This window comes from Electrona antarctica (genome assembly GCF_951216825.1).
Source record: "Electrona antarctica genome assembly, chromosome: 3".
NCBI classification, from domain to species: Eukaryota; Metazoa; Chordata; class Actinopteri; order Myctophiformes; family Myctophidae; genus Electrona; species Electrona antarctica.
In genome coordinates this window covers 5,898,959-5,924,348 of record NC_136808.1, presented here as the reverse complement: position 1 = coordinate 5,924,348, position 25,390 = coordinate 5,898,959, and the positions used below count along the sequence as shown (strand labels likewise).

The 25,390-nt window shown below is 40.0% G+C and overlaps 2 protein-coding genes across 5 annotated transcripts; both read right to left on the bottom strand.

The window, feature by feature from the left end:
* Nucleotides 1-34: 34 nt before the first annotated feature.
* Nucleotides 35-13,197, bottom strand: slc38a7 (solute carrier family 38 member 7). 4 transcript variants are annotated; one of them, XM_079497948.1, is made up of 13 exons: nucleotides 13,125-13,172; nucleotides 12,524-12,621; nucleotides 10,548-10,983; nucleotides 9,366-9,419; nucleotides 8,193-8,337; nucleotides 6,124-6,268; nucleotides 5,470-5,568; nucleotides 4,854-4,911; nucleotides 4,086-4,200; nucleotides 3,177-3,324; nucleotides 1,934-2,133; nucleotides 1,216-1,267; nucleotides 35-617 (listed from the first exon to the last, which is right to left on the bottom strand). In XM_079497948.1, the coding sequence occupies exons 3-13, from the start codon at nucleotides 10,803-10,805 to the stop codon at nucleotides 512-514; spliced, it is 1,380 nt and encodes a 459-aa protein (XP_079354074.1). In that variant the 5' UTR covers nucleotides 10,806-10,983; nucleotides 12,524-12,621; nucleotides 13,125-13,172; the 3' UTR covers nucleotides 35-511. The 4 variants fall into 4 exon arrangements, with proteins under 4 accessions (XP_079354074.1, XP_079354072.1, XP_079354073.1 ...); XM_079497946.1 differs by lacking the exon at nucleotides 12,524-12,621 and having other exon boundaries at nucleotides 10,548-10,886; nucleotides 13,125-13,197; XM_079497947.1 differs by lacking the exon at nucleotides 12,524-12,621 and having other exon boundaries at nucleotides 13,125-13,180.
* A 735-nt stretch (nucleotides 13,198-13,932) lies between these two features.
* got2b (glutamic-oxaloacetic transaminase 2b, mitochondrial) lies at nucleotides 13,933-24,392 on the bottom strand. Its single transcript, XM_079497032.1, has 10 exons — nucleotides 24,166-24,392; nucleotides 20,823-20,979; nucleotides 20,009-20,137; nucleotides 19,650-19,709; nucleotides 19,171-19,332; nucleotides 18,958-19,062; nucleotides 18,154-18,304; nucleotides 17,177-17,342; nucleotides 16,282-16,432; nucleotides 13,933-15,314 (listed from the first exon to the last, which is right to left on the bottom strand). The coding sequence occupies exons 1-10, from the start codon at nucleotides 24,246-24,248 to the stop codon at nucleotides 15,192-15,194; spliced, it is 1,287 nt and encodes a 428-aa protein (XP_079353158.1). The 5' UTR covers nucleotides 24,249-24,392; the 3' UTR covers nucleotides 13,933-15,191.
* Between the last annotated feature and the right edge of the window lie 998 nt (nucleotides 24,393-25,390).

The following is a 25,390-nucleotide window of genomic DNA, read 5'->3' as shown; positions in this document are numbered from 1 at the left end:
CTAAAATGAGTCTGGACCAGGTGGAGAGTTGGTATTGCACATTACATTAAAAGATTTATAAAAATAAAAATAAACATTTTTGGCATACAAACATTGCTTCTAGTTTGATCATGAGGAGTTTAAATACAATAATAAGATTGGGTCGGGGTTCTCACCCCAGAGGCTATGAGAGGACGGGCAGTTCAGTTCAGTACCCCTAATACCTGAAATAGTCGTAGAGCCCCAAAGCTCTACAGTAAAAGAGAACCATATTTAAAACAACATGCAACATAAAACTGGCACAAAATAAAAAAGGAACGTTGTCTTCCGTCTGAGCAAGTCCTCTGAGGCATTTCCTCAGCAAGGAAGTGGAGAAATGACATGCAGCAGGAGTGTTCAAATCAGTGTGTCTTGAATTGCATCCTCTTCATCTCATTCTAGTTCATTCAAATAGTTCAGAATAGCAGCATAGAATTAATCACACCATTCCTTTCCGGCGAAGATAGGCGCCTCTGTATCCAGAAAACTGCCTTTATTGGCCGTTAATGTCTTGAATGATGGAGTTGGTGGTGGTCAGACCAAAGATGAATGCTCCAAGTATGACCGTGATTACACCATACACCACCAACACATGCCAACTGTAGGTTAGAGAAGAAACATAACAAGTTAGAAATAATTTTTCAAATGGCACCAGATAGCCTAGTAGCCAAAAAGTGAACCCGGACATGTTGAGTACACCAACATTTCTAACATAAAACGTTGGTGTACTCAACATGTCCGGGTTCACAATGGGGCTCTATGGGCTGGCTACTAGACTAAGAGGAAAGGACCTGTTCAACCATTTAAAATGTAAAAAAAAAAGAATGTTAGGGATCCAAGTAATTTAATATTAAGAATCTGCCAATACAGAATCCCCTCCCGATCCAAGATGAATTGTTGTTCTACATTTTACAGCCGCACATCGCACACTTCAAAAACATTTAAGTTGATAAAGCCAATCAAATTAAGTACGATAGTGGCTATTGGACTACTTAAAATGTCCCCTTTGATTACTTAAGCGCTATTTTATATGTTGTCGTAGCGTTTGGCTAAAATTCCCCTTTAAAATATTTCCACACTGCAGACAATTTAGCAGCTGCTGAACAATAAATATGGTTAATCAAGGACATTAATGAAAGGAAATCAAACAATTCACTTGAGTGACCGGTTGCCAAGTAATGATCAACACCATCTTACCTGGGAGATCTGATCTCAGTCTCTGAAAGCTTGGCTTGAATGAGACACAGACCTATTGGAAGAAAAGGATGAAAACAGATGTTAACCCATTTTGGCCGGGAACACCTTTTGGTGTTTTAATTATTATGTTATACTTTAGCTATTGATAAATAGCAGATCTACAAGCTCATAGCGCGGCGCTACGAACTTGTAGATCTGCTATTTTCGAAAAATCGTGAAAATCTTTGAATATATATTCTTTCAGAGCGAACGTTTTTTTAACTCAAATCTTTGATTCTGGGGAGTCCTTGAAACAACATATTTTCAGATGGGGGTCGGCGGCCAATTTCATAATCTTGGGGCTCCTTGACATGAAAATGTTTGAGAATCACCGACATAGAAACATGGGTCTTTCAGAAAACTGTCAAGATTTAGAAGACATTTTGTAGAAACGTCCTCATGTCTAAATGGGTTAACCCATTTTGGTGTTTTAACTAAGCATTATGTTATACTTTAGCTATTGAAAAATAGCAGATCTACAAGCTCATAGTGCGCCACTTGCTTGTAGGTCTGCTATTTTTGAAAAATCGTTAAAATGTCTCAAATCTTTCAGAAAATTGTCATGATTTAGAAAACTTTTTTTTTTCAATTTCGACGTCAGGCCTGAATAGGTTTAAGTATCACAATTGTTGCGTTATTAGAGCTTTGGAACACAGTGCCAAATATCATACAATCATACCTGGGAAAACAAAGATGAAACAGGCTGCTAGTCCTCCTATTAGTGATATCACCCGGCCTATATCTGGGATGAAGAGGGCGAGGATGAGGGTGATGGAGAACCACACCAGTGTCTGCAGTACCCTGCGTCTCTGCTCACGGCGCACGTCCACCTCCACCTGCTCGCCTTGGAAACGCAGCCACAGTCCCTCTATGACTGCCCTGGAAAGAATGGAACGGTTATGTTTATTTTGCGGTCTACCGTGAGAAAATACTACGGTATATTAACCCATTTTGAGCGGGAACCCCTTTTGGTGTTTTAAGCATTGTTATGCTTTAGCTGTTGAAAAATAGCAGATCTACAAGCTATTTTTGAAAATTTGTGAAAATGTGGCGCAAATCTTTGAATATATTCTTTCAGAACGTTTTTAACTCAAATCTTTGCTTCTGGGGAAGTCCCTGGAACAACATATTTTCAGATGGGGGTCGGCGGCCAAATACATCTATTTTTGGGGATCCTTGACATGAAATAGTTTGAGAACGACTGACATAGAAACATGGGATTTTCAGAAAACGGTCAGGATTTAGAAGACATTTGTAGAATCGTTCCCAGGTCTAAATGGGTTAACACACCATTGTGAATTGCATTTTCTAATTATCACACCGAGACCAGAAGAAGATGATGAGTTACTGTAGGATACGGTATGTATTTCTTTAATATTGGTCTTTGTATGGATCTTCCACACACCGAGTTCCCCAACACTGGTTGTAAAATTAATTAAGTGTAAAAATGCCCACAATGTGTTGTTTTTTCTTTATTACTGTGGGCGAGTGCAATCATTCAACCCACTAAGCAACTCAAAGCAAGGGTGAATACCAGCTATTTAACCATTTAACATTTTTGCATTTCTTGCGCTACCCACACGTTTAACTGTGTTACTCATTCCACGAATGCCCGGTCCTTACAAGCTGTACCTCATTGTAAAGGTGTCTAATCAACGATAAAAACAATATAAAAAGAACAACAATCACTAGCCACATCATTTGTGGCTACGAAGGAGTGTTCAAGTACTGTAAATGGGGATAAGGCGTGGAACAAATTAATTGTTTGATGCATTAGTGAATAGAAGAGCGTGTTATTGTTGCCTATGTGGCAGCAGTTCAAATGAGGGTTAGGGTGCCTAGTCTGGTTGTTTGACTTCTTCATTTGTCTATTATCTGTATGCATTCCGTACTTGTTCTGTGCCTCAGTAGCATTGCCTTACCTGCCACAGAAGTGCAAGATGGGATAGGAAGTGACAACACAGACGATGATGAAAGCTCTGGCGATGGCAACCGCAATGTCATCAGGAGGATATGACATCAGCACATCCTGGCTGACATTGGAGCCAAATGACAGGAACCCACAGACACCTGCAGGTGGACAATATTAAGTTTGTATTTATCTATTTATTATGTATTTATTGTTTTGTTTAGTGATCTATGATGGTGTCGTTGTAATGTCCATTATTGTGATTTTAGTCAACGCATTCCTATATCATATGCTGTATTTATTTATTTGGACCACAATGGAATTAAGTCTTTGACTTTTTGTGCAATCCTGAAAATTCTGTACTGCTCTTTTTGAACTGTATCTTGAATATATCAAATAAATCAAATCAAATCAAGTTACCACTGAGTTATTTGGAATCACCACTAGATGGCGGCATCACTCCAATATGGCGGCAGCACTTTCTATGTGACACTTCAAACCACACGCACGTAAACATGCACGGCCGCGCGTGCACGTGCATACATGCGTGTGCACACATGCACCCTGACATTCTGAATGAATATGTTACTAATTTCTGCTTTGATCCATTCATAAATATGATAAATAAATGGGCAAATAAATATACAGTATGAGAGTAGAATAGGATTAAAACAAGTTCTTGTTTTGTACAGCGTGACTTTTTTTATGTTTTTTTAAAGCAACCGGAAGTTACGTCATCACTCCAATATGGCGGCGGCACTGTTACTATGGGACTTAAAGGGAGTGTCGCCTCTTCATATAGAATCTCTTTGGTCGGGTATTGTACCTTATATTCAAACCACTGAGTGTATATGGGAACCCAAGTGGATGCACCCCAATGTAAAACGTTTGCACTTAGAAAAATAGTACATAAACAACATACCTGTCCCTGTGTACACAAAGAGGCAGATAAGCATGCTGAAAGTGACTACAATTCCCCAAGGTTTAAGCTCACTCCTTTTCATGCTATTGAACACAGGGACCGCACTGACATGGCACTGTGAAACAGGAGGAGAGACAAGGAGGAGTAAATAGATTTTCTCTCAACATTCAATAGAAGTTACCAACAAGTAATAGCAATTGCCACACAGGCAAACACTTACAGTACACTTACAGTAGTGATTGACCTATAGATTTGGCCTCAACAGGACATTAACCCATTAAGGCCTGACCTCAAAATTAAAAAAAAATCTTCTAAATCCTCCAGTTTTCTGAAATAAATATTTTCACGATTTTTCAAAAATAGCAGACCTACAAGCTCTGAGCTTGTAGATCTGCTATTTTTCAATAGCTAAATTATAACATAATTTAAAACACCAAAAGGGGTTCCCGCCCAAAATGGGTTAAGACCCGAGGCCGATTCTCTGAATGCCTTCTAAATCAGTAGTTATCGCACTTTCAACATGTTTAAAAAAAGTTCAAAAATTACAGGTGTACAGGCTCGCATCGCTGGTACAGTGCAATGGTAAGAAATTCAATAATAGAATTTGAATGAGTAACAATTTGGACATTTTATCTAACCTTTGTTACAATGTTTTAGTTCACCTTCTTTCTCTGACAGGCGTATATAAATTAGCTTAAGTTTCACTATGTCCCTATTTTTGTTGTTTAATGGGCAAAACTAACTTCATGATGGAAAACCATACAGTACCTGGAAACCAAAGCATATGGTGGGCATTGCGTTGAACACAGCAGTCCAGGACGACGCGCTGTAAGAAACACACTGGTTTAGCACAACGTCGATGTTAGTGTTTGAAAGAGAGGCCAATATCATCAAATATGCTGTTTTTAAGCTTTGATATCATCATATCCCAGCAGGAGAAAAAGCTGTGAATTGAAGGAGGTACACGACACACTGGTATACCCGTACTAATATTAACCCATTTAGGCCTGACATCGACATTTTTAAAATGTTTTCTGAAAAACCTTATGTTTCTGTATCGGTGGTGCTCAATATTTCATGTCAAGGACCCCAAAAATGATGTGTAATATGTCTCCGCCCCCCCATCTGAAAATATGTTGTACCAGGGACCTCCCCAGAAGCAAAGATTTGAGTTCAAATGTTCACTCTGTAATAAATATATTCAAAGATTTCAGGCACATTTTCACGATTTTTCAAAAATAGCAGACCTACAAGTTAATAGCGCGCCACTCGGTGGCGCGCTATGAGCTTGTAGATCTGCTATTTTTCAATAGCTAAATTATAACATAATGTTTAAAACACCAAAAGGGGTTCCCGCCCCAAAATGGGTTAATTAAGAGCTCACCTGGTAGGAATGTAGCCTGGAACTGACTCTTTATCAGGCCAGATGTACTTGATAATGACGACGATGGTAACATACCAGGTACCAATGACACTCAATGTACTATATTAAAAACACAGACGGATATCTCATGTTACATTTTTACAGGGAATAATGAAATGTTAAACTGTGGAGAGGAGAATTCCATACTAGAAGGCTTTCTTACCTTTCTTTGTAGTCGTTACGTCCCCACCAAAGAGGTCCAGGTGTTCTTTTGTGCAAAAACTCCTTTTTGGCTATTTCCCCTACCGTAAGCCCTCAATGAATTGCATTGAATGGAATGGGAATTGAATGGGGCTATGGGGTGTTGTGCTAATTTGCTTATTTCCATCGAAATAAGTAGTAAAGTGTGCCGCTTGGGATATTATTTACATTATGAAGAGAGGATATATACAAAAAGCGATGGAAATAAACGAATTAGCACAACACCCCATAGCCCCATTCAATTCAATGCAATTCATTTAGGGCTTATGGTAGGGGAAATAGCCAATAAGGAGCTTTTGCACAAAAATAACACCTGGACCTCTTTGGTGGGGACGTAACAACTACAAAGAAAGGTAAGAAAGCCTTTTAGTATGGAATTCTCCTTTAAGACTATAGTCTTGAGTGATAACTAACCTGGCGTATTTCTGAAAGCCAATCTCTTTGGGGATGGAAAGCGGCAGAATAACCAGGACTGCGGTAACAACGATGGTGAACTTGCGGTCCGTGTACCAATTGCTATTGACGTCCCCTTCCCCTTCGTGATATATTGCAGCCATCACTATATTAAAAAAAAGGACAAAGTAAACATTATTACACAATATTGTAATGTTAATGTATAATCCAGTGCACACTATAGAACTTGACTATTTTACTTAAAAGGACCACTTCACCACTTTTCAACATCTCTTCATATAATTGGTCCTCACTAATGTTCATGATAAAACACCACCATTTTTTCCTACTCAGTCTGTGTCTCATAGGAGGGCTTTGGGCAGTTCGGACACCCGTCCACCAGTGACATCATCATTAGGCAGATTTATTTTAAACAAGGTTTGTTTTAAAAGATATTTAAATTTGTATTATCGTGATAACGATGGCTTCAACTTTTGCATTGCAACTTTTCAGGAAAAGAAAGCCTGCCGTTTCTATTAGCTTGGATTCACCATCGATGATGTCACTGGTGGACGGGTTTCTGAACTGCCCACAGCCTTCCTATGAGACACAGACTGAGTAGGAAAAAATTGTGGTATTTTATCATGAACATTAGTTAGGACCAATTATAGGAAGAGAAGTTGAAAAGTGGTGAAGTGGTCCTTTAAGTAGTTGTTGTCTTCAAATAATAAACATAAGTCAAGTTCAATGCGTGCACAGTATATTTACAGTGAACAGGGTATTACATTGTCGTGACTCGTGAGTCATGACAAACTGTTTACTGTGTGTGTGACTGTGTGTGTGTGTGTGTGTGTGTGTGTGTGTGTGTGTGTGTGTGTGTGTGTGTGTGTGTGTGTGTGTAAATGTCAATAGCTAGCTAGATATGCAGAATTAAGAGGGAAGTGTTAACAGACTGAAGCGTCACCGGTCACATTCCGCTACGCTAAGCAGACAAAGATAGATAGGAGTTCTACACTGTCAGCACTTCAGAGATCATGCAATTCTGCATGGAAGGGTCATGTGATGAATGCATGGAATAGCAGAAGTAGTAGTAGTTGGCTTTTACACCCTTTGCTCTTATAGACAGTCTAGTAGCCAAAAAGTGAACCCGGACATGTTGAGTAAGATTTGAGTTCAAATGTTCACTCTGTAATAATATATATTCAAAGATTTGAGGCACATTTTCACGATTTTTTAAAAATAGCAGACCTACAAGTTCATAGCGCGCCACTCGGTGGCGCGCTATGAGCTTGTAGATCTGCTATTTTTCAATAGCTAAAGCATAACATAATGCTAACACCAAAAGGGGTTCCCGCCCAAAATGTAGTCAAAAAGTGAACCCGGACATGTTGAGTACACCAACGTTTTATGTTAGAAATGTTTAGTATGGGTCCCCAGCATGTAGAAACTGCCGGATGCTAACTTGCATATGTTGAGCAATTTTCATAATTGGCAAAATATGTGACCATACTATTAACAACCTATAGAAGGCAAAATATTTTCATCATGCTTTATCTAGCATGTGATGTGTCAAACTAGGGGGTTTTCGTGATGCTGAATCCATTTCAAGCATTAGTTTTGCAAAAAAAAACACTCATTGGGCTTAAAACAGCCATGACCACTTGCCCAAATGTGCTGACATCATCACATTTGTGATGACGGCATTGGCCGTTTTTAGCCCAATGAGTATTTTTTTTGCAAAACTAATGTTTGAAATGGATTCAGCATCATGAAAGCCCCCTAGTTTGACACATCACATGCTACATAAAGCATGATGAAATTTTGAATGTTTTGCCCTCTATAGGTTGTTAATGGTATGGTCACATATTATGCCAATTATGAAAATTGCCCAACATATGCAAGTTAGCATCCGGCAGTTTCTACATGCTGGGGACCCATACTCAACATTTTTAACATAAAACCTTGGTGTACTCAACATGTTCGGGTTCACAATGGGGCTCTATGGGCTGGCTACTAGACTCTTATGTGGGAAGACAGAGGCGAATTCTGACAGCATGATGCAAAACAAACTGAAAAAAGCACACACTCACAGCGGTCTAGCTGGTCTCCAATGACAATGAAGAATGCAATGCTGGTGCCGAAGGTGTAGACAACAATGGCTACTTCACATAGAACGCCTGTGACCTTCCCACAAGAGGCCCTCACTACCTCTTGATAGGTGCTTTCATTACTGACCTAGTAACAACAACACAAGGGACCAAAAACAAAAATAAAAAAGGGAATATCATGCATTATGATGGATATACGGTCAGTGAAAAAGCCTTAATTAGCCCTTCACTAAGTCCCACCCCAAAAAGCGATTGTCCAATGCCAATCCAAATAGTTTAGCAACGGTTGCTATGCTGGTCAAGCTTTCTTTGCTGCTAACGTGCCTATTGGACAAGGATGGGTTGGGGAGGGACTTAGTGAAGGGCAAATTTGTATTTTGTCGTACGACTTGTCACGTGATAACAATAACCAGGTGGAAAAATGTTATTTTTGTGGGGCAACTCAGCGGCATGGCAAAACATAAAATAAAGTGCGTCTAGGATCATTGTGTATAAAGTTATTTTTGCTATGAACACGCATATTGAATTTCTGATAAAAAACAAATTAGTTAGTTACGCATAGCAACAGACTATCAGCTATTGATTCTGACCATATCTACTTTAGAAAATTACGGTAGTTAATCAAACACACGTATTAGCATTTGGAAAATAAATTCAATAAAACTAATCAAAGCTAAACATATGGCAGCATGTGAATACATAATTAAACATCCCTTTACAAATTAAATATACAGCATAAATAGCACATTTCAAATGACTTCTTCAATGCCAACAGGCAGCGGGCAGGCAGAGCAAGTTAAGAGACATCGAGGTAAAATACGAAGAGTTATAGGGCTGCGAGTGATCAATCTTTCAATGTTTTTTTTGTGGCTTTCGCCAGTATTTTATATATTTTATGGAGGGACAGACAGTAGGCTGACAGGTAATGGGGAGAGAGATGGGGGGGGGAAGACATGCAGTAAAGGCCGTCGGGTTCGGGAGTCGAACCCGACGGCACACTGCCAGACTGGGCTGCCAGCCAAGGTGCCTGGACCGCTGAGCCATGGCCCAGGCGAGTGATCAATCTCTAAATCGATAGATAGACGGGTTGAAAGCATGTGCGCAAGGCAGAAAGTATTTAGACGGTAGACCCTAGGCCTAGAGACAGACACTCACCTGGGAACAGTAGCCTAGGACCACCAATCCAGTGATAATGAAGGTCAACATGAACTGAAATAGGAAGAAAAAGTATTACATTATGTTCTTCTGTTGTGGTGGTCAATCAAAAGAGGATCCATATACACTGACACCACGGCGCGTAATCAGCGCCTCAAACTGTGACTCCGCCCACAACCGGGGGAAGTTGTGATTTGCTCGTTTACTGCAATGCAATTTGCAGCATTTTAAAAACAATATTGAGCAGAGTAGCGATTATCAAACGTATTTGCAATGCCATATGTTGAAAGATCTGTTGCCCGTGGACAAGGCACGGTACCTCCGCAAGTCAGATAGCATCGGCATAGATGTTTATCCGTATGTGATTAAGGATTGGACCAAGTTGCATTGGCAGCCATAGAAAATTCTTACCCCAGGCTAAAACTGGATGTGACGTTTTTGGGCGTTCCTGTCTAGCGTGGTGTCAGTGTATACAGTACGAGTTTGTAGTTGACAGACAACGGTTACCTTTTTAACTAAATTTTGATCCCACGATTTTGTAACCCATTTTTTCACCCAGTGTCAATTATCTAATGTAATCCTGGGCGCTACACTTCCTCTGCCAACCTGGGGGGGGCAGCGGACTGACCTCATGCTTCCTTCTATACATGAGGAGTCCAAGCTGCTTCTTTTCACCTGACAGGGGAGATTCCCTGGCCGGACGTAGCGCGTGGAAGGAACACGTTATTCCGACCAGTTCCTTTCGCTTCCATCAGGCGCCCCGGCTGGCCAGGGGGAGGTAGTTTTAGAGACCAGGATTACTGCATGTTTTTGTGAGGGTACCTACCCTAGGGGACACGGGGAGAACATGCAAACTCCACACAGAAAGGCCCTTTCGCCAACCCCGCCTCGGGTATGGGAACTGATGACGCGGAGGAGAGAGCATGCCCCAAGCGCCCACAGCGTCCCCAGCGGGAATCGAACCCAGGGCCTTCTAGCTGTGAGGCGACAGCACTACCGACTGTGCCACCGTGACCCCAGCGGTTACCATTTTTAACACAAATACTGCAGGTATGATGAGATCTTTAAACAAAGATGTTACTAGTTTGTTGTGAACATGTCTTCCAATAAGTGGAGGGAATGAGCTGTATACATTTAGAACAGAAGAGTTTCCTTTCTCAGTCAGAAGTTAGAACCTCTCACCGTCTGAAGCATTATTCCAGCAGTCACGCCTCCTGCCATATTAAAGGCTGCTGGGAAGTTTAGGAGCCCCGCTCCAAGCGCTGCGTTCACCACGATGAAGACGGCTCCCACACATGACACCCCTTCTTCACTCTTTCTCCTGTCCGGATCGAGCTGTCGGACAGAGTCCACACTGGGGCTCTGCAAGAGCCATGCTCTTTCTCCGGGGTCCTCGCTCCCTACTCCAACCCAGTCCGCTGTGTCGCTGTTAATCGCCATGTTTATTGTTTAACAGTCAACTGCAAGTCCACAAGCCCTCCACAAAAAAACAACCTAGGAGGAACAGGCAGGGTGCTCAGCCTGGGTGAAGGGACAAGAAATCACATCAGAGTGTCAATGTCCAGCCTGTTCTCTGAATCCAAGTTCAAAGTGGCAGCTGTGTCACCTACTCAGCGACCTGCAATGACACATTGTTCACAAGTTCATTTTTGTTTCTCATTATGAGAAACGAAAAGTTTAACATATTAAAATATCCTGTTAACAATGAAAACTTAACAGAAAGGCATTAATTGGCCTAATGTTTTTGTGAATGAATGGATACCACAAATAGTCATGGTTTTCAACTTGTTTTATGCTGCAGAAATATATCTATAGTTTTCTATGAAGCCCATATCTATTATGCATTATAAACATACTGATTCTGCTATAACACTGTATTATAGTTAAGCACTCACAATCTCACATACTATAAATATAATGCATATGTTTTTATTACACAAATTGTATAACCACTTATGCAGTCATGTCTAAATGCATGAAATTCTTCATATAACAATGCAAAATTACAGTTATAAGTAAGTAATGCTTTATAATAGTCGTAACACAAATCATTTTACAAATACTTTTAAGTTCAAATATCATGCCTCATAATTGCTTGTCACTCCGACTTTTTCTTTTGGGCAGGATTATAGTATTATGCTTATCATTATAATTTCCGAATGCAAACCCTGAATATATATACTATTTCAAAGCAAACATTTCTAACTCAAATCTTTGCTTCTGGGGATCTCTGGAACAATTTTATTTTTTTGTATATGGGGGTCGGCAGCCAAATGCATATAACTTCGGGGATTCTTGACATGAAAAGGTTTGAGCACCAGAAAACTGTGTAGAAGATATGACCAGTTCAGAAGAAACATATATGAATAATATTTTAAAAAAAAAAGATTTAGAAGACATTTGTAGAATCGGTCTTAATGGGGTTAAACAAACCATTACATCTATGCCAGAAAGAACACACAAAATGTTTCTGCATACACCTCCAGGGATGCCATTACTTTAGGCCTACTTGAAGCACTTTTCAAACTTATGCCTAATTATCAGGCATATATTATCAATATTAAATAAAGACTTGTAAGGTTAAAGAAAAACGTACAATTGTTACCCTATAAGAAACCTCAAGTCATAAAAACACTCATGACCAACCAATTCAATTGTATGAACTTTAGAAGAACACAGTTTATGAAGTGGACAGAGTCTAAGCTACAATAAAACATCATTGTAAAAACTCAGTTTCATCCCCGTCAGCCACACATTTGGGCATGTGATCAGTAAAGAGAACAGAATCGTTTTTGAGTGGTGTAAACCACTCCTACAACTGGCTTTTTTGTGCAGAACAAATGAGCATGGTTGCTATGTTCATCCTGTTGTAATGACGTAATGAAATCACACCCGGGTGAACAGGGTGAACATAGCAACCATGCTCATTTTTTCTGCACAAACAAAGCCAGGTAATGAAATCACACCCGGGTGTGATTTCATTACGTCAGACATGATTTCATTGCGTCAGACAGACCTTACACCACTCAGTTCACACGGGTGTGATTTTTTAATGCAATTCATGAATTCACTTTGGAATAATTAACCCTTCCTCACCGGGACCACAATATAAATTCAATATGCACGGTTTTAGCTAGTTTTAATGATCATTGCATTACCTTTGCGCAAGCCAAGTGTGAGGTGGTATAATGCATTAAAATCTTGGCTCATATCCTCCACACACCACATCTCATTATCACCTCCAGGCTCCAGGAACCTGGAACAGCGACATCTACGGGTCACATGATCAACCCGCACCCACATCTAAGCTAACCTAATAGAACAGTGAATGGATAGTGTTGTTGTTTCTCAGAAGAACGTTTTCAATAAAATATCAGGGCGAGTAACACCTGAAACCTTAGTAGGAAGGAAGCCCAAAATCCAAATATAGAAAACAGTTAAGACTTCTGTTAACCTTGACCTATTTCAATAATATGTTACTATATAGCATTGAATAGCACTTCGAAAAAATGCAGGTTGTAGCTGCCAACATAACAAGCTAAAACTGATACTTCAGGGCAGGCTACTAACGTTTAGTAGCCAATATGATTTAGTGAATAACTGAAGAATAAGTGCAGCCCCAAAGTTTAAATAAATCTGAGATCATTAACGCTACAGCAGCTAGCTCACCAGACAAAAGAAAATACATTATATTCTTATTTCCCCATGTTTTTTAGTTCTTCTATTTTTACAGAATATAACAATTGTAGAGGGATTTACCTTGTACGTTGCAGCCCTCCTGCTCCTGTCCTCAGAATGAGATGTTGGTGTTGTGACCACCACTGGTCCGCACCATAGAGTATATATATAAGGTCCGCACCTTGAATAAGCAGTGGGCACGTGACCCGTGTGATAGCCTCACGTGATTGGAGAGTTTGGGAATTGTAGTCTTAGCAGTAACACGTTGCATTAGTTGTTTATGCAGTTACACAAAATCAGGTCTCAGTAAATATAAGGTATAAATAATTACAGGGCATTGCAATTTGATTGCGTTTTAGAACACTTTACGTTTACATTAGCAGGACATGGAATGGGTTCAAAGTGATGTTCAAAAGCGACATAATTAAGAGGTTAGAAGAATAGCCAATTGGGCAAAGTGCTGATCTTATTATATACAATAGTCGTTATTACCATAATTATTAATTAGTTGTATTATCTTATATAGACTTGATTGTTTTTATTTATTTTTTTTGTATTTCCATTTTGTTATTATACTGCGAGTGTGTAAACGAAGAAAAAAAAATCAACCTGAATATAAGTTTTGATGTATTGAGATACACAAAGAAGGGGTAGGACTCGATACGTTTTTCAATAAACTTCTTCCTAATCCTTTTTCGAACATAAACATAAGTTAAGGATTATGAAAGATCATTATTTTTGGACGCTTCTTTTTTGTTTTTAATATTTACTCTTTTCTCGTTTATATTTTAACATGTTCGGAATAAATAAATGAAAACAACATTAGTCTTTATTTTAAAGATAATCAGCGTGAGGGGACTCAGGGGAGGAAAAAAAACACACATTCTAGTTTCTTCTAGAATTGATTTATTGTTTGTTCAGAGTAAGTACATGACCAGTGACCCCATTATTCACTGACTTTTCATTGGGAAACATCGTTTGGACATTTATCCCTCAATAATCTGTCAATTTCATAATGAGGCCAATATGTTATTATGAGTGGTAACATCCTTAAATAAGAACCAGATGCATTTTTTTTATTTCCTCCATATCAGGTGTGACATTGTTCAGTACAACGTTCAAATATGGAAAGAAATCAAGTTGGGTGTTTGGATTTTTAGGGCATGAAAAAAGTTGGGTCTAGAAATTGTGCAAAGGAACCATCCATCTCTAAAACCTTGTTAGAAGTCTCATGACTAGTGCTCGTGTTGCAAGGGAAGGGACATTGATTGAAGAGAACTGACTTACCGCTGTCTGTCAACAGTAGTACCACACAAGCAACCAACTACATTGAAATGCAAAAGATTCCTACAGGACAAATACCGCATACAGGGGACTGGGGAGACAAGATAAGAGCAATGACAGAGGATACGATAATTAAGAGACAATGGCCAGTCAATAATTCATCATGGTAGTTCCTTCCTGAAACCAGATTGACTGATTGTGCTTGTTGGTTTGATTATAAGCAAGAAAAGCTCAACACTTTAGGTTTAGGGACTGTGGTAGTATACACACACTGTAGAGTGTTATTCTACTGAAACCGACATAATGCCATATCTCCAATAAAGTGCTATGAGATTTTAATATAATGGTGTCAGCTTCAAGGAGGAAAACATAACTCCGGCGACATACATGAAGAACGAATTCATGAGCCAAAATCACCCCAGTGATGGGATCACAATTGCCCACAGCAGACAAATAAAGCTATGAGAAGAACAAATCTAAAATGCAACCATAATTTGTGTCCAAATAATAAATAAGCACAGACAAGGTCCTCAAGATATCAGCCCTTCGGTCAGTAGTAGTGGGGCAAGTTGTTTTTACGACCTTTGACATAGTTGTCTCTCCAGCAGAAAACGAGCAGGGAGATAGATGTGTGTTTGGAAACTAAAAAGAAACAAACTGTTTTAACAATAACCCCAATGCTAGAGACTCACTGGTCAAAGTTTGAACTCATGACGAAATCCAATCAATAAAATGTCAGACCCAACATCCAGCTCTTTCTCTATGATGGAATGAAAGGAAAATGGAGACAAATTCAAATTGACACACGGAGCTCCTCTTATAGAATATAGTTGCTTTGATGTCGTCTCTCCCATGTGATCCTCTCTACTTGGTGACTGTGTGGATTCCTTGTGCCAGGTATCCCACGTTGCCCGAAGTAACACCAGCCATGGAAATCCTGCCGTCCTTGGTCATGTACACCGAGAACTCCTTCGTCAGGCGCTCAACCTACAATAGGATTCATGGTCATATGGTCAGCAGCAATTCTCTTTCTGTAGATCTTAAAGGACAACTTTGGGTTTTTTTCAACCAAGGAGTGTTTTTCGTGCAAAACTAATGCTTGGGAATGGATTCAGAATCATGAAAACGCCCTAGTTTGGCAATAGACCCCCCTAGTTTGGCCATAGCCACTTGCCCAAATGATTTAATCACATTTGTGATGACACCACGGCTATGGCCATTTTTAGCCCAAGGAGTGTTTTTCGTGCAAAACTAATGCTTTGAATGGATTCAGAATCATGAAAACCCCCTAGTTTGGCCATAGACCCCCCTTATTATTCACATTATGTGCCCTTTCATCCTTTCAAAATAGTGGGGGGGGGTAAATTGATTTTAGGGATCAACACCTGCGTGTGTATGTGTATTTTGTCAAGACAGACAATTGATAAATGGATGAATAACAAATAGCATGTGCGTGTCTCAATCTTTTTTTTTTTTTTAATCTGCTGCACCAAGCAAGCAAAGCTGAACTGGAACTGGTATTCTACCTTTGGGAAAGCCAATTGCAGGAAGCTCAAAGAGCAATATGTCAGCCGTTTAAAATGCGCTCTGTCATAGCTCAGCAGTAGAAATGTCAGCACTCGCATGGGGACGCAGGTTGTAAGACATAGCAGTTACATATTGCAGCTTTAAGCAATTGAAATTCCAATGTAAACTCATGGGATTTTGTTACAGAACAAGATAATAACAGAGACTGTCCCTTCATGATTCTTCACACCCAATTCTATCTAGGATTAGCAGAAGAAAATGAGACAAATTAAAAACATAAACCCTACATACTTATTTGACCGAGCTCCCCCAGAACTCTGCTACTTTTGCCCATCAAAATTCAAGACCAAAACTCCCCCCCCCCCCCCCCCCAACACACTACTGTTCAAGTGGACACACCCTGTAAAGAATATACACATCCATGTACCTGATCAGGTTTAAGGCCTGTGAAGCAGAACATGCCAATCTGATCGATAACATGCTGCCAGTTGTGGCTGGATCCCTCCTTCTTCAGGCCAGCCTGCAGCTTTTCCCTCATCACGATGATGCGATTGGCCATGTCATGAACCTCCTCCAACCTGGCCAAGAGTTTGAAAAACATAAAATGATTGTAAATGGTAAATGGTGCATTTATATAGCGCCTATAAAGGCGCTTTACATAGATTGTGCATTACATTCACCCATTCACACACACATTCATACACCGATTGCGGCGGAAGCCATGCAAGGTACCAACCAGCACATCGGGAGCAATTTCGGGTTCAGTGTCTTGCCCAAGGACACTTCGACATGTAGACAGGAGGAGCCGGGATTCGAACCGCCGACCCATGGATCATTGGACGACCTGCTCTACCTCCTGAGCCACAGTCGCCCGTAGTAACTTACAATAATGTTATGACATATAGTATGCGAGCTGTGATATAATATATATATATATATATGTATATATTATATAATATATAATATATAGTGTGTATATTATATATTATAGTATATATCCCATTATAATGTATATTTACTTTATTATCAATGTTGAAGATTTAATTGTACTGTGGAGCTAGCTATCAATGTAGTAGACGGATCATGAGTTTTGTGTTGTATTGTGTGTTGGATGAATGTTGTATGTAAATGTATGTAATAATATAAAATAAATAATGTAATGATGATATGTTTTAAGACCCCAGGAAGAATAGCTGCTGTGTCTCAAGCTAATGGGGATCTAATTAAAAAAAATATATATATATATATATAAACAAGATCTGTGCTTAGACTATATGTACATCCAAATCGCTCACAAACACACACACATTCTAAAGACATACCACAGTGAACGCAGTTCTGGTGTGTTAAGGATGGTTGCTGCGATTCTGGCACCATTCATTGGTGGATTTGAGTAAATGGGTCTGATAAGAATCTTAAGTTGAGACTCAACCCTCTTGGTCTCCTCTGCATCGTTGCACACAACCGTGAACCCTCCAACACGCTCACCTGTTTATAAAAACACATAGTGTCAAACAACTTCTGATCTAAGCAAAGTATTTCTGCCGTAAATAAATCATTTAATATTATGCATTTGCCAATGTTGGCCTGTAAATGAGCCACTGTTACACAGTACACAAGATATTGCATTAATACACAATTTTAACAACTTTCTTTTAGTCATTTTATCTACTTGATGACAATGTACCTTGTGAATGGTATAGTAGCACACACTTTCAATGTATCATTCACACCAGTAGGTGGCAGTAAGGCTAAAGAAATACATCTCCCCAAATCCACTGGTCAAGGTGTCATGTGTTCCATCTGATGGCATTTTAATGATGGGTACATGGTGTCAAACGGAACAGAAATAATAGTTTTTCTTTTGCTATGCAGCAGTTGAGGAGAACGCAACTGTGCATTCCTATAAGCACTGAACATGCATATAATGATTTTTTTTGTCCAAACTTCTCACATACTTTTAGTTTTGAGTAGTTCAATTTGAAAGATTTTTATAGTTTACTCTTTCCACTTCTGAACAATCCTGCATTGACTGTTGAGCAATGTCCCGTGTCAACACACAAAGAATGATAGCCATTAGTTGTGTAACAAGAATGACTGACTTACTTTGACTTAAACCCTTTCGCTCTTTGGAGAGTATAGGTCATTTATGAACTTTAGCAAGAATGACAAGACTTGTCAATACAGTTTCTTCAACTACTTAAACCCCATATGGTTGAGCGGAGTCACTCAGTGCTCTAGGCTTGTAACTTTTGTTTTGGTGCTACCTACGTTAAGTTTATTATGATAGTGTACTGACCATAGAGACCCATATTCTTTGCAAAGGACTGAGAGAGAACAACGTTGTGACCCTGTTCAATGAAGTGACGCACAGCCCAGGCGTCTTTATCGATGTCTCCGCTGGCGAAGCCTTGGTAGGCCATGTCAAAGAACACCAGCAGGTCCCGTTTCTTAGAAGTGAAAAGGGAAGAAAGAGGGAAGAAACCAGGCATTCAACAACTAATGTGAAATAACTTTGTTTTCACACAATGGTTAATCTTGGTTGTACTCCAAGTCCTGACTTTGACAAGGTGCACTAGTGTGTAGCAACAAAAGTGTAAGACCCGGATATATTTCTACTTGCAGAAAAGAGATTTCAACCGTACTACTACTTTGTACTACTAGGACTTATGTTTTTAAAAAAAAAAGTTTTATGCACATTTAAAATTATTAAAATAATAATAATAAATGAATAATTTACAGTCGGTGGATATCTTTCACAATAATACACAATACATGTTCTAGACATTCTAATGATCACGCAAATATATGTATTACATGCATTTTAGTTACTTTTATCAGGGTTAAAGATTAAAGGTCAATTTTGATTAATGTCCAGAGTGGGGGGTATTTATATGCAAATATCATGACCCATTGGTCATGATATTTGCATATAAATACCCCCCAGTATTGCATTGCAAGACTAAACAATGAACATCAATGATGATGATTAGGTGAAAAAAGAACAGAAAAAAGAATTATTAAGTAATTAATTAAATTAAAAATGTTACCGAGAAGCATCGTTGGGTCTTACAGGGTTTAAGGAGAGTTAGTGCATTCTCACCTTAATCAGGTCAGAGAGCTCTTTCCATTGTTCTGGCTTGGGGTCCACTCCAGTAGGGTTGTGGGCACACGCATGCAGCAGGATCACACTCTTTTCTGGGATTTGCTGTGGAATCAAAAATCAATGAATGCTTCAATCACACAGGTCACCGCCTCAATTTTACATCTTCTCAAGTGATTCTTAAAACCCCTGAATACCAGTCTCTTCACATACCGAAATATCATCGAGTGCCCCTTTGAAGTCAAAGCCACAGGTGGAAGGATCGTAATATCTGTATGCTTTGAGCTGCATGCCGGCGTCCTTGAAGATGGGTGTGTGGTTACCCCAGGAAGGCTTGGGCAGGTACACGTCACGAGGCCCACCATGGAAACGAGACTGGAACAAAGGAAAGGATTTAATGACTAATCCATCCAACCCTCAACCTGGGCGGGAAGCCCTTTTGGTGTTAGCATTATGTTATGCTTCAGCTATTGAAAAATAGCAGATCTACAAGCTCATAGCGCGCCACCGAGTGGCGCGCTACGAGCTTGTAGGTCTGCTATTTTTGAAAATGTCAGAACAACTGACATAGAAACATAGCTTTTTCAGAAAACTGTCAGGATGTAGAAGACATTTTTAGAATCTGATCTCAGGTCAAAATGGGTTAATAAACATGTATGACAGAGGAGAAGAAAAAGAAAAAAGGTCCAAACCAGGAAATTGGCTCCGATGCGAAGAGATCCGGTTCCTGAGATGGTTTGGACAGTGATGCTCTGTACATGGAAGAGAAGGATTACTGTAGTGGCTTTACCATATTAAGTACTTAAAATTAAGACATTATCACACTAGTTTATTTTTGATAGGCCATGGCTAGAATTATTCATTTGTGAAATACAGATATAACTAATGGTATGAGCAAAAATATGTAAAAAAGTACTAAGGTACACCTTTTTGTACTCATAGGCTAATACAGATCTAGTGGTGGTGCAGCGCACTAGCGCCCTCTATTGACGGGCCACCAGTGCCAGCAGCCACTGATCATGAGTAAAGCGGCTAAAAACAAACGACTTACTCTGCCACTCTTCAAGACCTCGTTATTATCTCCCAGAGCAAGCGCGGCACACACTTTCGTAAATTCCCCCAGACCGCCAATGCCAAGGTACTCCTTATCCATCTGCTTAGCTGCAATCAAAGCCTCTGCCTATAAAGGAAAATTCAAAATGCAAGGTTACAGAAAGAAGCATGTTGATTCCTTTTGAATACACAATAGCTTCTTAATTCAAGTTAATTGTATTTGCTACAAGCATAAAATAACTGTACTCCCTTATGGTGATAAAGTAAAGAAATTCCCCCAATTACAAACACGTGTGCCGTAGGCCTAAGACATGTTCCAATGCTATAGCAGCCGAGGTAAGGATGACAGTGCAATAATGAACCAATGAGAAACATACAGACGTGCAACACCCCTAACCCTAAAAACATCACAAATCTTGCACTTAATCTTATACTCCACAGTGGAATATATGTGACCAAATTTGACTGAGGGACTGCCATTGGATTTTTTTAGAATCATGTCATATGAAAGCAGGGAATCATAGCTTCAAATTGACATATTGGTGGTTCAGTTTGACCCACCAGTTTTGGAGATATGGCTTACAGAGTAATGTCTTGCAGAAAACAGCGAGTTGGCTTGAAAGGTTCACTTCTGTGGACTCTAACATTACACCTAGCAAGTAGCAACATGTCGATTTCAGCTCTGACACTTATTTCAGACATGCTCTATTCATTTTGCAGGAAAAAAAAAGGTTACTATGAATATTGCCCCCGTCTTGCCCCTTGCGGTGGGGGTTACACCTTTGGGGATAGAGAGAGAGAGATCACTTTACCTTGCGGACACAGCTGAGCACGAAGGGCTTGCCATTGTCGTCTCTGTACGCCCCAACACCCAAGTTCATCTTCTTGGGGTTGGTGTCCTTCTTGTATGCCTCACTCACTCCCAGGATGGGATCTGGGGGGCCCATTTGCACTCCACCCCACCATGAGCTGCAAGGAAAGGAAGCCCAATAAGTGAATGGTAGAAATAGACACATTGGATAATAGAGAGCGTGTGGCAGGGAGGGATCATAGGAGGGTCAAGGGTGGGTCATGGGTGACGAGGCAGGGTCAAGAGTGAGATGGAAATGGTGTGCACTCACCGCACTATAAATAAACTCTTAAACCGGAAACACCAGAAATAGAAAAAGCATGTAAAAGGAGAAAACTAGTTTCACTCCAATTCACAGGAAATTGTATTAATAATTCTAGCAATCTATACAGCTCATCTCCAACACTGATTGCACTTAAGGGATATTTCACTTAGTTTGTAACACTTCTGGCGTTATTCTCTCGTACTCTGGCTTCTGTGTGCAGTCACTGCAGTGCCCCCCCCAGACAGTTTTAGATTTCTTGCTTCAATATTAAATATGATCCGTCCTTAACCCTATATTAATTTGAAAGTTGAATCCTATATGAGCCCAATTGCAAACACATATCCCTGCTTCAGCTTCTGATGACTGACATTGACCTCTAAGTGAATGTTTTGACCATTTTTAGATTAGTCATTTCACATCAGTCATGCTGTCGATTTCCATTACAAATGCACAAAGTAGACTCAGGCAGTTTAATGTTGAAATCAAGTTGCGCATCATTGCACAACTTCTGAAGTGGGAACTGGGCATACCTGCGGAAAAGAATGTTGAAATTGTCTTTGACGCTGGCAAATTTTGCAGACGGTATGTGAACTTGCACTAAAAGAAAATGGGTATTTCTTTCCAATGTTAATGTTTAACAATTAAATAACTAATAAAATAATGAAGGTCGACACATTCATTAGAAGGGCAATATCAGTCATGAGATGCAGGGATCTTTGTTGCCATTAAGTCTAATGTGGAGTTTGATGTGGAATGGTCCAGTCCACGCATGCATGCATTTTGCACATAAATATCTTAAAATCTATTTAAGTGAAATGCCCCTTGGAGCGTGCCGGCCTGGGCAGTGGCTCAGCGGTCCAGGCACCTTCTTGGCCGGTAGTCCAAGTCCAGCAGTGTGCCGCGGGTTCGACTCCCAATCCCGACGGCCTTTACTGCATGTCACCCCCCCCTCCCCAATAATTGTCACCATCACAGATGCATGTATTAAATGCATGTATTAAATCAATAGCAAACCTTCAATATTGAAAATGTGTGTCTTCGCGTTTAAGTTATACGTCAAATCTTATAGTAAACCTCTTTCACATGACCGCCAGGCTAAGGCTACACACGGCTAATCTTCCACAACACAGTGGTCCTAGTTGTACTAGTGGATTAGAGTTAACAGGCTTGGACATTACAGGAGACAATGTGCATACATAAACACCTTTTATAATAGCATTATACAGAAATGTCCAATCATAAACCATTTTATTTTGTGCATCTACAGTACAATGAGTTTTTCTTCTACACGGAAACCAATGACTATGTGACAGTCCCCTTTCCTTTCAATACCTTTTGGTGTTTGCTTTTAATGAGCAAATTGTGTCACAATCACATTTGCTTGATAAATGTAGACTAAATTATGTTGAATGTAAAATGACTCGGGTTTCATTTCATGCACACTCACTGAAGACAGCTTGGAGCTAAAATTAGACCTAAAGCTCTCAAAGTAGTGCCAGAGGCACAGACAACCAGACCGATAACGAATAAGGTTGAATGTTTATAAGTTGCATTATTATTTTTGTGAATGTTTAGCCTAACCCTTGAACTGCTGAACTGATTGAGAAGACAATGGCCGACTGTATTAATATAGCTTAGCCAACTATAGATATCTGTTCTGTACTCACTGTTGAGCACAGATACAGTAAACCTTCACTTGTCCAAAGCTGTGTTATTGCAGGAGTGTGTGTGTGTGCATGCACACAAAACCTTTGAACATCTGAACTTACAAACGTCAGACACTGACATCAAGGTCCCAGTGCCAGGGTTCAATGGCCCTACTTAATTAGAATGGCCTACTGTTGATTTTGGCCAAAGAACTATAGGCCTCGTTTATTGTAAATTTAGATTCAGAATTTGAAAGCCAACCACCAAGAATGCATTCTATGCAAGTTTGAATGCAACAGACTCTAGCCCTGGATCAAGAATATCATCGATGCATTTCATTGAGTGTCTGACAAATACATCTATGAATCTATGATAGTCTTGATCCAGGCCAACTTAACCAAGGAAAATAGGCAGCGCAGGCATTGGATTTGGACAGACTCATTTTGATAAGAACGACACGCACAGGACGCACGTGTGCATATGACACGTTCTGAAATTATACATTCATACATTATTTTCCTGTAAAAACAACTGCAGTAAAAACGACCATCACTGTCAAGTATTTGCCCTCCAAAGAGAACGCAGTAAGGACACCGATCATGGGTGATGACATTTGACAACCATGGATGACAGACCACACCGTCCTCGGGTCTAGACTCGGACCAATCACCGTCCTCGGGTCTAGACTCGAACCAATCAACGACCAAAGTCAAGATCACGATAACCAATTATCTTATGCAAAATTCAACAACTACGGGACGTCGCTTGGATCAAACCAACAGGCGAACGCCGCGATCCATTGCGACCCTGAAGAGGAGATACCCACGGAAATGTTACGTAAAATGACTTTGTGACAGCACCGATTTAGCCTAAATGAAGATCAAATCAGAGGAGACAGCAGCGTGTAAAGTATCATTATTCAGATCCAGTGGCAGTCGTTCAACAATAGATGCATAAAGACAGCTGAATGTAGGCCTGTGGTGGGTGTCCGTTTGACCGCTATCTGCATTAGCTATATTAGCTACTTGGTTAACCTAACCGAGGTGTATTAGCTACTATAGCTACTGGGTTAACCGAGGTGTAAACCAGAGGAGGCTCAGCCTCAGTGAAGCTCCCTGGCCGGTCTGTCGAGTATCATAAGAGCTACTACTAGCTAAACGTTAGCTTGGCAGAGCTACAAGCTCACAGCGCATCCTGGACGCGACGCGCTGTGAGCTTGTAGGTCAGTGTTAAAACTCCTTGTAGAAGCTACTAAACACCGACAAGCAGCAGCCACACCTGACCGAGCGACACATTCAATGAATGAATGATGACAGACAGACAGATTGACAAACGCCCGACGAACGAAGGATGGGTTTTTATTTTTAAAAGGACAATGCGGGAGGCACGGTACCTGTTGCGGGTGGACAGCGCTCCCAGGGACGGGGAGATGTTCCCGACGCAGAAGATCACCTTGCTGGACTTGAGGAGGGCCATGGTTGTTGCAACACATACACAGTCAGACTGCTGGAGAACGGGCGGACGGACCTGATGCAAAGGGCACGCACTAAGCTGCACGCTACGTGACGTAGCCACGCTCTGGTCACGCGGTGTTTGCGTCAAAGGCAAAACGTGCGCGAGCCTCTATCCTCTGTGGCGCGATCCCGTGTGACTACAATATGACGGATTGATTGATTGATTGCTTGAGTGAGTGAGTGAAATTTCAAAAAGTCAATACAAAAACTGCTACTTTTGAGGACGAAACCGAAAAGCACTAGACTTGTTTACATCATCAGGGTTCTCCATTTTCAATTCATCAGAACATTTACAGATGTACAAATATACACTTATATTATGAAAAACAGGAAATCATCGTAAAAAAAAAGAGTAAAAAAAGGGAAAAACATGTGCAGTATGGGAAAAATAAGGGGTGGGGTGGGAATTGATTGATTGATTGATTGATTGATTGATTGATTGATTGATTGAATACTTTATCAACAGGCATGCCTGTTGATAAAGTATTCAATCGATCAATCAATCAATCAATCAATCAATCAATCAATTCCCACCCCACCCCTTATTTTTGTAAAAGTTACACACATTATTTTACTTATACAATGCGTTACGATGCGACACGTGAGCTTGTAGAGCGGCTATCCTATTTTCAAATGACCGAAATATAGCTGAAGTGGTTACTGACTTACTGTATGTATGTTTTGTAATAATAATAGCTACCTACAAAAGTAACAAAGTAGTAGTAGCGTATTGTATTCAAAATACACAGTAAAGTACAAATACCTCAAAATTGTACATAATGTTTGCAAATAGTACAGTGCAGAGCGGGCACGATTTTCAATGGTTCTAAAAAGCACATCAGCACCAATTTCACAAACCACACCAAGGATGCCCAGTAGCAATCCTATGCCCATGTAGCCCACTAGCCTACACAATCAATTTGATTGATTGATTGATTGATTGATTGATTGATTGATTGATGGAAGTATGTATTAACAGTGTGCAGAATTACAGTACATTTCAAGCACAACTCAATACAAAAAACTGTCAACTGTGAGTGGACGACCAATAAAGCACTACACTTGTTTACAAGAGGGTCCACCTTGTTCAATTCATCATAACAT

Bases quoted from the DNA above. Each gene is read 5' to 3' on its own strand.
- slc38a7 (XM_079497946.1), bottom strand. From the start codon at position 10,805: ATGGCGATTAACAGCGACACAGCGGACTGGGTTGGAGTAGGGAGCGAG. The intron at 6,269-8,192 runs GTGAGTGTGTGC...TTTTTAATATAG, and splicing joins TGGAGACCAGCTAGACCGCT to TGATGGCTGCAATATATCAC. The intron at 5,569-6,123 runs GTTAGTTATCAC...TTTTTAATATAG, and splicing joins GGCTTTCAGAAATACGCCAG to TACATTGAGTGTCATTGGTA.
- got2b (XM_079497032.1), bottom strand. From the start codon at position 24,248: ATGGCCCTCCTCAAGTCCAGCAAGGTGATCTTCTGCGTCGGGAACATC. The intron at 19,710-20,008 runs GTAAGTCGTTTG...TTCCATGTACAG, and splicing joins AGGTCTTGAAGAGTGGCAGA to AGCATCACTGTCCAAACCAT. The intron at 15,315-16,281 runs GTACATGGATGT...ATCCTATTGTAG, and splicing joins CAGGCCTTAAACCTGATCAG to GTTGAGCGCCTGACGAAGGA.